Source organism: Triticum aestivum, chromosome 5B, assembly GCF_018294505.1.
Source record: "Triticum aestivum cultivar Chinese Spring chromosome 5B, IWGSC CS RefSeq v2.1, whole genome shotgun sequence".
Classification (NCBI taxonomy): domain Eukaryota; kingdom Viridiplantae; phylum Streptophyta; class Magnoliopsida; order Poales; family Poaceae; genus Triticum; species Triticum aestivum.
The window spans coordinates 377,483,758-377,493,870 of NC_057807.1; the positions used below are offsets into that span (position 1 = coordinate 377,483,758).

Sequence of the window (10,113 nt, forward strand, 5' to 3'; positions counted from 1 at the left end):
GTGAACCCCTGAGGCCGCAACCCCAGCTTTCGTGCTCCGCCTACACTCATGGCGTCCAGGGACGCCGCTGCACACTAGCATCAGCCGCCGCCAAGAGGAAAGAGGCAAACCCGGCACCACCGTCCACCGGGCGAGCTTTACTCGCCGGCTTCCTCTGGCGGCTGTGGGGAGATGGAGCAGAAGATGGGTCAGGGGCGGCGGCGCAGGCGTCTTTCGAAAAAGAAAAATAGCAAGCGGTTGGATTGGTAGACGAGTGGACGAAACTCGAAACGAACACTTTTTGGCCTGCTTAGAATTTGACATGCTGACAGCAGTTCAGGTGAAAACCCACAAAAAGTTCCAGCATTCCAGGTGGGGAATTGATTTTGGCAAGCCACAGTTTCAGAACAGATGGTATCTCTAGCCTAATGACACAGTACGCACCCTTTCGAGCTACCCGACACAAACGAAGTTCCTGCGCAATCTAAAGCTAAAAACCCATGCAGGAGAACATGTGGATGGCCACATAATCAGAGAGAGCCTAGCAGATCAGTATAGTTCAGTTTCTGTAGACGCCTTCACCTCACACACGCTGCCCAGAGAGGGAGTAATGTTAGCTCAAACTGCAAATGTACAACATGGATCCACGGCTGGCTCATGTCAACGGCAAAGTCCTCGGTATTGTTTTCATCTGTGCTTCTTCTCCTGTCTCAGAGGTACTGTTCATGTATCCTCGCTCGATTCTCCTCCCACCATAGCCTCGCATGCATCTCGCTGAACTTCTCTCGGCTGCAAAGCAGAACAAGAGACATGCAATAATTGAGCATCTTGCCATGATCATACCCTAGAGAGTACGAACAGTTCCACTGGAACCATTTCACTGAACTTGCATTGTTATTCTGATGTTATTGTGATTTCTGAGTTCCAGCGTTGTATATTCTCTCTTGCAATTTTAGGGACTGTACGCCTCGAAAATGGCTCACGGGTAATATCATTCACAAAGAAATCAAATAAGGGCAGGATGGAAGTCAGACCTGAATCGAACACGGCGGAGTTCTCTGATGCCACCAGGCAAAGCCCGGATGGTAATATATACACCAGGCTGGTCTTCCTCAACCCATTCCCTCTCTTGGTCGCTCGCGTTGCTGATGGACACTGAGAGCTCACCGGACCTGTCGACCTCTTCTGGAGATGAACTCGTCCTCATTGACGCATCCATCGATGACGTTTCTGTCTTGGCCCCACTTATACTTGACAGCTTCGGTGTCGATGCCAGTCCCACTGAATCATAGCACTGGTGCCCATGGTGAGGGTGGAGACCGTTACAGTAGTGGTTAGAATGGTGCTCAAGAGAATCAGATGAAGAGTAACCCATCGCTCCGCCTCCCGATGTTGGTCTCTGTAAAGAACGAGGTACTCGCTCCTTGTCCAGTGGTGGTGTTACCGGGCTGTCCTCCTTGGAGCTCTGTAGGAAAAGAAAGGCCATGGAACAGTGTAAAGGCACTACTACAAGACCGGATTTTAGTGATTGAAACAGCTAAGGATAAATTCAGCACGTCTCACCTCATCTTCAGACTTTGGAGTAGTAGGGAGAGGAACACTTTGATGGTTAAACCTCTGCACGTTGTAAAGTTCCATGACTTTGTCATAGTTTTCAGCCCACCATCTTTGCGCTTGCCATTTGTTGAACATCTCACGGCTGTCATTCCATGCAGGAAAAAGTCACAGCATGAGATACAGATGCAAACAACTTCTCATAGAGAAAGGTTAACAAGCATGCATTTTGTTTCCAGTGTTGCTGTTTGTCTATGAATTCACTTTCCATTTATTTTTTTATATGGTTACATTTTTTGTGTTGTAGCTTGTGCAAAACTTTGCATTGTACAGATCACATGGAAGGAAGATCCAAACTGTCACTTTAATGTACATAATTACAAAATTAGTAGTGAATCGATAAGCCACGATGGCTATAGCTGTATAGTACTCTACTTAATCAATGTACACAAAGCTGTCAAGAGTTAATGAATGCATGGGAATTAAGTCAGCACATGGGCAGCTAAGTGATATCCTCCATGATCAAGGATCACAGAATAGAGTGTTTGCTTGCAGGCCACCTGCATGGATCGAAAAAAGAAAAAGAATGGAGTCTTTGCCTCCCAACTATAACATTCCAGACCAGACAAGGAAAGTTTTTTTTTTTTTCGAAACGGAGGCAAAGATCGCCTCATCTATTAATTAAACAGAAGAGAATTGCCCAGTTAATTACGGAAAACCGGGCAAAAACCGGAACAACAAGGCCAAGCCCATTCCCATGGACTGAAACACATAGGGCAAAGCCCACCCTAATCGACGACAAGTCGACTTGCGGCCAGACAACGCAGCTCCGACTCTGACGGAGAACTCAAAAGGACAAAATCAGATACAGCTGGCGCCAAGGAAGATCGCCGAACGGGCACCTACAGCCAGTCATCGTACACCACAGGGCCCCGCCGCCGCAGCTTCGACTCCACAGCAACAAGCACCCCGAGGCAAAACCGTGGACACGCCGGAGAAGAGCCGACTACCGCAACCATTGTCACATCGCCGACATCGCTCCCATCACCATCGTTGCAACAAGAGTCTGGTCGCCACAGAGATTCTCTCGGGGCCGCCGCCCCGACATCCACCGCTCCATCGCGCCCAGCGCAATCAACCGGCACCGCCTTCCGGGGCCGCCGCCCCGACATACCACCGCTCCCCTCGAGCAGCAACGCCGCACAACCCAGCTGCCCGCAGCCCACGCTGCTCAGGGCAACCGCTCGCAGACCACGAACGTCGCACCACATCCAGGGCCGCCGCCCCGACGTAAAGTCAGACCGCCTCCTCTGAGGCGCATCGACCGAGCCGACATCCCTACCGCCCAAGCGGAACAAGAATGCCACCCAACCAATGTCAAGCCAGAGCCCCACCTCATAGAGCTGCCACTCGCATTGTTCCCGAGATCGCCATCTCGACGCACAATCAGAAACCACCCAGGGCCGCTGCCCCGACGTCCACTGTCCCCGTCGACGAAGAGATCCGTGCAAATTGCCAAATGCTGACTCTCCAAGGCGATGCCTCAAAGAAGGATACGACATAGCCGCCGTCAACGCCCGCTTCGACCACCGAAGCTAGGGATTTCTCCCGGAGAGTCGTGAAATGGAGCTCCACGACAACGCCTTCAAGAAGGGGAGTGACACCATGGCGCCACCATTGCCGGCACCGACCCAAAGTCGGGGCTAGACTTTCGCCCGGAGCTCCATCACACCTTCGGATCCGAGCAGATCCGAAGCACTGCACAGCACACCATCCCCATGGTCGACATCCACCGGCTCCACCTCGTGATGCAGCAGCCGTCGCACCTCTCAAGTGCGCGGACCCGCCAGATCCGCGGCCTCCCCGCCGCCGTGCCTCTGCACGACCCCCTTGCGCTGCTGCCGCGCCTCAGCACGGCCCCTTGCGCCGCCGCCGTGCCGCTTGCACAGCCCTGCCCAGGCCACAGATCCACCAGTGCGCTGGGCGTCAGATCCGCACCAGCAGAGCGACCCCGCGCCGCCGCGCGCCTGCAGCACGCCTCCAAGCACCGCCCCCTGCGCCTCCTCGCTGGGCGAGTGCTAGCACCGTGCCCAACCCGCGAGCACCCGCTGGAGTGGCCGTCCCGCGCCGCCCCATCCAGAGGAGAAGGAAAGAGACCCCGCTGCCGCCGCGCCGCGCGGGCTTTGCCCGGCAACGCCTGCCGGCGGCGGCGAGGGGAGGAGGGGCGGAGGGGTGTTACGCTCGCGGCGGCTGGGGTTAGCTCCTGGCCGCTCGCGGGAGCGGCCGAGGAGCTCCGAACATAACTCAAGGTAATGTTATGTTCATATACAAGGAAAGTTTTTCATTTCACAACTTATAAGCCCAAAATTGATGCTATTCCTATGCATCAGTTTTCTTTTTGCCTCATAAATCATGATGCCTGGCAGTACATGTAGTTTTATTTTATTTTGAAAGGGTGGCAGAACATGTAGTTTTTTTAGTTCCACTTGCATCTATGCAGAGCTCTGTTTCATACTTTCATCACATGCATACCAACAAGTTTAGATCCCATGTTCAACTGATACAGTGAACAGCTAACCAACTTCACCTGGCAATCTAAATCCAGAAGTAACAGAATATATGGAGATCCAAATTTTCCGGGTATTATGACACACCATTTAAAAGAGGGGAAAGATGGCACGCCATTTGAAAGGAAAGCCTTAGATGGATGAAATTTCAATATAAAATTAGAAACAATCTGTAAAGCGAGAAGAAGTGAAACTATTCCATCCCTGTGATAATTGTACATCATGCTGATTGTCGAAGAGGTCAAAGGGCAGGACACACAAACAGAGGGAGATGGCCCACTGCTATCAATTTACTGTGTTGTCCATGCTCCATTCAGAAAGAAATCACAAGTGTGCAGTGGTTAAGCCAATAGGTGCGTCGGCAGATCTGAAGCACATTAATTGACTGATCCATACGTCAATGGAATGACAATTAGTGCATCCCGTGACAACGTTGGCAATCAGACTAATGTTACTTCACAAACTACCAAGTTTTGAATTGGCCCTACTTGCCTTAGATCTAGACCCAGTGAACTAAACAAAACAACACCTGCACCCATGTTAAGGTCCAGCTAGTGTTTCAACCATACAATACTATTTTATCCCTAATGATACTAGTGGGGACCAATCAACATAGCTGGCCACAAGGAGCTCCCCACAAGAACCTTATTTTAACAATATTACTATGTTCACAAACAAATCTTAGAACGACTATTATAAACTCAATCCGAACACTACAAATTTATAATGAGCATATTTTCACATGCACATTTTAAATTTATAGTGCCAAGACTAAGTTTGCAAAAGTGGTTTGTAAGATCTGATTATGAGTGTAATATTGTTGGAACTAAAACTCTACACATGAGCAAAAATGCTTCCAATTAGAGGGCCATGTTTGTTGGCTCTCCTGATAAGCCAGTGCAGAGAGACCCAACCACATATCAGTAAGACCACAAGCCAAGCAAATGGCCAAAGAAGAGAGAGGATCAGGAATTTTCTAATCCAACACTCATCTTTCCATTGAAGCTTCTTTAGGCCACAAGCCAAGCAAATGGCCAAAGAAGAGAGAGGATCAGAACTTTACTAATCCAACACTCATCTTTCCATTGAAGCTTCTTTATTGACTACCCAGTTGAGAGGTAGCTTGTGGGCCTTTCAAGTCTATCCCTGTTAATACTACCTCTTCCAGGAGAGGAAGAGTCATTGCCAGCACAGAAAATGCATGACTTGTCTGATAGCATAAAGTACAAATGTGCAACCTGGACTTGCCCGTCATAGTATTGGTAAATTCAAAATTCATAACCAGTTGATACACTGGAGCTGCTACACCTCTACCATGGACAACTGACATGATCCCGTATACTCTACAACTAGCACATATGCCCGTGCGTTGCAACGGGAAAAAATGATGTTTTGTGCAAGCATAATGTCCCACAGCACCGGATTCACTATACGAAGAACATGTTGCAACGCAGCATCCTTCTACAAAATGAACATAAAAAAATATGATGCAATTTAGACGTGTTATATTTTCTTTGCTGGGCATAATCTCTCACTGATTCCATTTAAGTACAATCCTTCCTTTAATTGCCATGACGTTCTCGTCCGTTTTAGTTGGGAATCAAATTCTTCCTTTTCTAATTTAGTAGCCGCAACACATTGAAGCCTACAGATCTTTCCTTTTAATTATCCTACCTTTTTATCTCAAGTCCTTCCTTTAATTAGGCTCATCTATTTGAATATTCTATTTATTAAGACCACAATCTTTCTTTTATTTATTTCACCGGTTTACCCATAATTCTTTCTTTAATTATCCACATTCGTTTAAATATTTTGTTTAAGCCCACAATTCTTCCTTTAGCTCAGTTGCTTAATTAGCTCGCCCTAAACACGAGGGCTGCCACTTGTATATTTAGAGCGAGTTGGATTAGTAAATGTGAATGGCACATAGATCATTGGTTGTTACATCGAAGATCCAGACAGGAGGTCCTGTGATCAATTCCCACAATGTTGATATATTTTTACCCCAACTATTTTTCGTGGTCTGTATGAAAGCCCATAAAAGACCCATCAACGTACAAGTACCTGGCCCAGAAAACGAAAAGGACTAAACCAAACCAAGAATACCTATTCCCTTTAATAGTAGGTATAGATGTATGAATCAAAATTCTAAATCTGACAACTCTATAACATGCATTCTGACACATCTAGAATTCAACCTGGCTGGATCACGCCGGAGGCTAAATCTAGAGTTGACAATGAGTTTTCACTGCTATTTACAATGTGCCCGATTGTTCTCATTAGAGAACATCCAGTTGGAAAATTTAAAAGAACAAGGATTTACAAACTATAGAACACATAAGAATGGCAAAATAGGGTGGCAGAAAAATCGTAGAGTATTATGTAGTACTATTGCACATTAACAAAAGTGCTGCAGTCAAGTGTCCATGTTGGATGGCTCTCCTGATAACCCGGTGTGGAGGACCCAACTAGTACATATCAATAAGAAGGCCACCAGCCAAGCAAATGGCCAAAGAAGAGAAGGAGCAGAATTTTTCTGTTCCAACGTCTTTCAATTAAGCTGCTGTATTGGATACCCAGATAGGATGTAGCTTGTGGGCCTCTTTGTGTCTATCCCATGATAATACCACCTCTTTGGTGGAGAGGAAGCATCATCGCCAGCACAGCAGATGTATCATTTTCATAGCCTAAAGTACAAATGTGCAAGCTGGACTTGCCCCCACATAGGACTGGTAAGTTCAAAATTCATAGCAAGTTGATGCACTGGAGCTTCTATGATTCTAGCGTGGGCAATTCTAAATCTACTGGCTCCTCACACAACATGCATTCTGACACATCTAGACTTCGACCTGGCTAGAGCACGTGAGGGGTTAAATGAGGGCCTATTCTAAAGTCAATACGCCAGATTGTTCCGGTTTACAGCTCATCCAGTGTGTAAAATCTCAAGGGATTTACTATCTATATATAGGAGGATCTCAAATCTCGATCACATTTTCTGAAAATGCAGGAGGATCTCAAATCTCGATCACATTTTCTGAAAATGTAAACTAAGCCAACAAAATATTTTCCAGCCAGCAATCAGAGTAATGCACTGGAGAAAAATGCAAATAATGCAGGCGCAATCGCGTAAGAGCACACACCTGAATCGGATGCGTTTGAGGTCGTTGCCACCTTGCGGCAGCGAGACGAAGGTGATGAGGACGCCGGGCTCCACCTGCGCCACCCACTCCTTGGCGTTGTCCTCCTTGCCGCCGCCGCCAGATGACATCCCGTCCTCCTCCTCTTCCTCCTCCTCGTCGCCGGCGGGGAAGTCGGTGCGCGCGCTCATGGATGGCGTGGCCTCCCCGCTAGAGCCCCCGCCCGCAGCGCGCCGGTAGGCGTAGTGGAAGCGGTCGGAGCCCGAGGCGGCGTCGGAGCCCCGGAAGCCGCTGCCGCCGCGGTGGTGGTACGGGTGGTGCCGCCCCGAGGACCCCGCCGAGGAGCCGGCGCAGGGCTTGCAGTGCCGGTACGCGCCCGACGCCTTGAGCGCCATGTCCTTGATCTGAACCCAAGAAAATCCCCCGTCAATTCAGTCCCACCCGATCTGATGATTACGACCTCGAGACAAGATTCCAAGACCTAAAAGGCGTAACCTTCCAGACAGATTCAGACGAATTTAAAAGGTCGTCATCTCCTTTCGGCGGATGAACAGAACAAGAGAAACAGAACAAAAAATCGACATTTCAAGCACAACTCCAGTGGCAAGAGATGCAGGCACAGTCCCGGGAGCCCACCTGCGCCGTGAGCGCCTTGATGGCCTGCCGGGTGCTGGGCGTGGCAGCGCCGCCCACGCCGACGCCGGCATCGACGACGTCCTCGTCCTCCGGCGGCTCGTGCAGCGGCGGCACCCCGCCGCCGAGCTGCCTGGAGCAGGCGATGCACGTGAGCATCCCGCCGCCGGCGAGCACGAGCACGCGCGCGCACGCCCCCTCTGACCGACGGACAGCGACAGACCCGGAAAGCGAAACCGGGAGCGGCGCGCGGCCTTAAATGGTGGGGCGGCACGTAGCGTAGCGCACGGACGGCGACACGGGCGACGACGTGGCGGAGCAAGTACAGGCGCGCGCACGCCCCTCCTCGCCTCCGATCTCGAGCTCGAGTTAAGGGCATTAATGGCCGGATTAGTATATATCGCGGTTTTAATAGCAGCAGCCGCACTGCGGCACGAGCCAAGTGGGATTTAATTTATGGAGCGGCGCCTCCACTGTGGCTCGACTGGATCGACGGACCCATCAATGTAAAGCTTCCCTGACACGCCCCTGGTGGGTGGCGGGCCCCCGAGGGGCCGCGGCCGTGTGGCCACTGGCAGGAGTAGCAGTACTGGCCATTGCCATTGCCATTGCCATTGCCAGCAGAGAGAGAGAGTGAGAGTGAGTAGTAGCAGCGGCAATAGTAGCAGAACTTTTTGTTTGTTCGTGTTTCGACGGGGGTTCGGGTTTTTTGGTGGTGGGTGAAAAGGGTGAGGCGAAAGGTTCGGATATGTCGTGAGGAGTGCAATTTTTCCTTCATACTATGTGCAGTGGTTTCATATGGACTCCCGGGGGTTAATTTTAACTTAAGTTCCTGACTCTCAGATTCGCCTCGAGAGGCGTGCTCTCCAGCTCAAACGATCTTCTGAATCTCTTTTGCTTAAATATTCATAGGCTCATTCCCACCTTCGGCGCCTGGTTTTGGATCATAGTACTAGTTTGATTGCCACCGTTACCACGATGCTTTGGGTACTTGTGCCGCTCTAGACGCCTCCGTGCATTCTATGGGCAAGCAAACCACAAGAATCGACCGTTTCCAAAAGACCCGCGATATAACTTAACTTTAGCAGTAACATCGAGTCCAACTCAACAAATTTGCTTATGTATCAATGAGTTAATGAGGAGAGGGATAGTTTGAGTAACTTAGTTAGTTACTGTAACATCACATGTCTCAATACAATATGAGTCTACTCCCTCCGTCCACGAATGAGTGTACATCTAGCTTTTATTCTAAGTCAAAGTTTTAAAATTTTGACCAACTTTATAAAAAATAGTAGTAACATACATGGCATCAAATTGGTATATTATCAAAGTACATTTCAAAACAGATCTAGTGATACTAATTTAGTGCCATAAATGCTTCTACTTTTCCCTAGAAAGTTGGTCAAAGTTTTAAAACTTTGACTTAAGACAAAAGCTAAATGTACACTTATTCGCGGACAGAGGGAGTATAACCTAGTAAATTAAGCTTTGCATGTTAGCACACTTAGGTTACTACCCACTATGAAGGCAGTAACATAGTCTAGTGATATGTGTATGTTAGGCTAGTCATAGTAGGAGTAACTTAGCAAGTAACATAGCGCACTCCGAAATTTTTTTGCTTATGTGGCATGTAGTTAATGAGAAGTGGTAACATAATATGTTACTGTAACATAGCGCTTTTCAAGACAAAATGAGTCTACAAGCTAATTAATGAGGTCCTCTATGACACTACTACTATGTTACTTTGCACTATGAAGATAGTAACTTAGACTAGTGTCATATGCATGACACTAGTATAAGTTACTCCCCACTATGACCAGCCTTACTCTCTACTGTGGCTGGTCGGAAGAGAAATATGAGAGCATCTATAGCCGAGCGTCTCAAAGTCGCTTCATACATCTGAGCGGGCTGCTTGGTCACTGTCCGGTCGTAAAATTTTGATCCAGATGGCTCCCTCAAACGGTCCTCAAATGCCCGGGCTGACCGGCACCCCTCATATTCAACCCAAATATGAGGCGGATATGGGTGCCCGGGCTCACCAGGGCACGCCCGCCACGTTGAACCCGACCAAGGCTGGCCCACCTGACCCCACACATATTCCTCCTCATCCGCTCGCCAGACCAAAACTCTAGCCACTCCACTCCCCTCCGCCACCCAAACTCGTCGCAACAGCATCGTCGTCGACGTTCGCAGCTCGTCCCAGGACAAATCCATGATCAATCTGACGTCCATCGGCACTGTTC

General features: G+C 49.0%; 1 protein-coding gene across 1 annotated transcript; it reads right to left on the reverse strand.

The window, feature by feature from the left end:
• Window positions 1-286: 286 nt before the first annotated feature.
• LOC123111937 (protein Brevis radix-like 1) lies at window positions 287-8,283 on the reverse strand. The gene is made up of 5 exons (XM_044532820.1): window positions 7,874-8,283; window positions 7,241-7,641; window positions 1,543-1,678; window positions 1,014-1,444; window positions 287-768 (listed from the first exon to the last, which is right to left on the reverse strand). The coding sequence occupies exons 1-5, from the start codon at window positions 8,027-8,029 to the stop codon at window positions 690-692; spliced, it is 1,203 nt and encodes a 400-aa protein (XP_044388755.1). The 5' UTR covers window positions 8,030-8,283; the 3' UTR covers window positions 287-689.
• Between the last annotated feature and the right edge of the window lie 1,830 nt (window positions 8,284-10,113).

Bases quoted from the DNA above. Each gene is read 5' to 3' on its own strand.
- LOC123111937 (XM_044532820.1), bottom strand. From the start codon at position 8,029: ATGCTCACGTGCATCGCCTGCTCCAGGCAGCTCGGCGGCGGGGTGCCG. The intron at 1,679-7,240 runs GTGTGTGCTCTT...ATGGAATGACAG, and splicing joins CTCAAACGCATCCGATTCAG to CCGTGAGATGTTCAACAAAT. The intron at 1,445-1,542 runs GTGAGACGTGCT...CTTTTCCTACAG, and splicing joins CTCCAAAGTCTGAAGATGAG to AGCTCCAAGGAGGACAGCCC.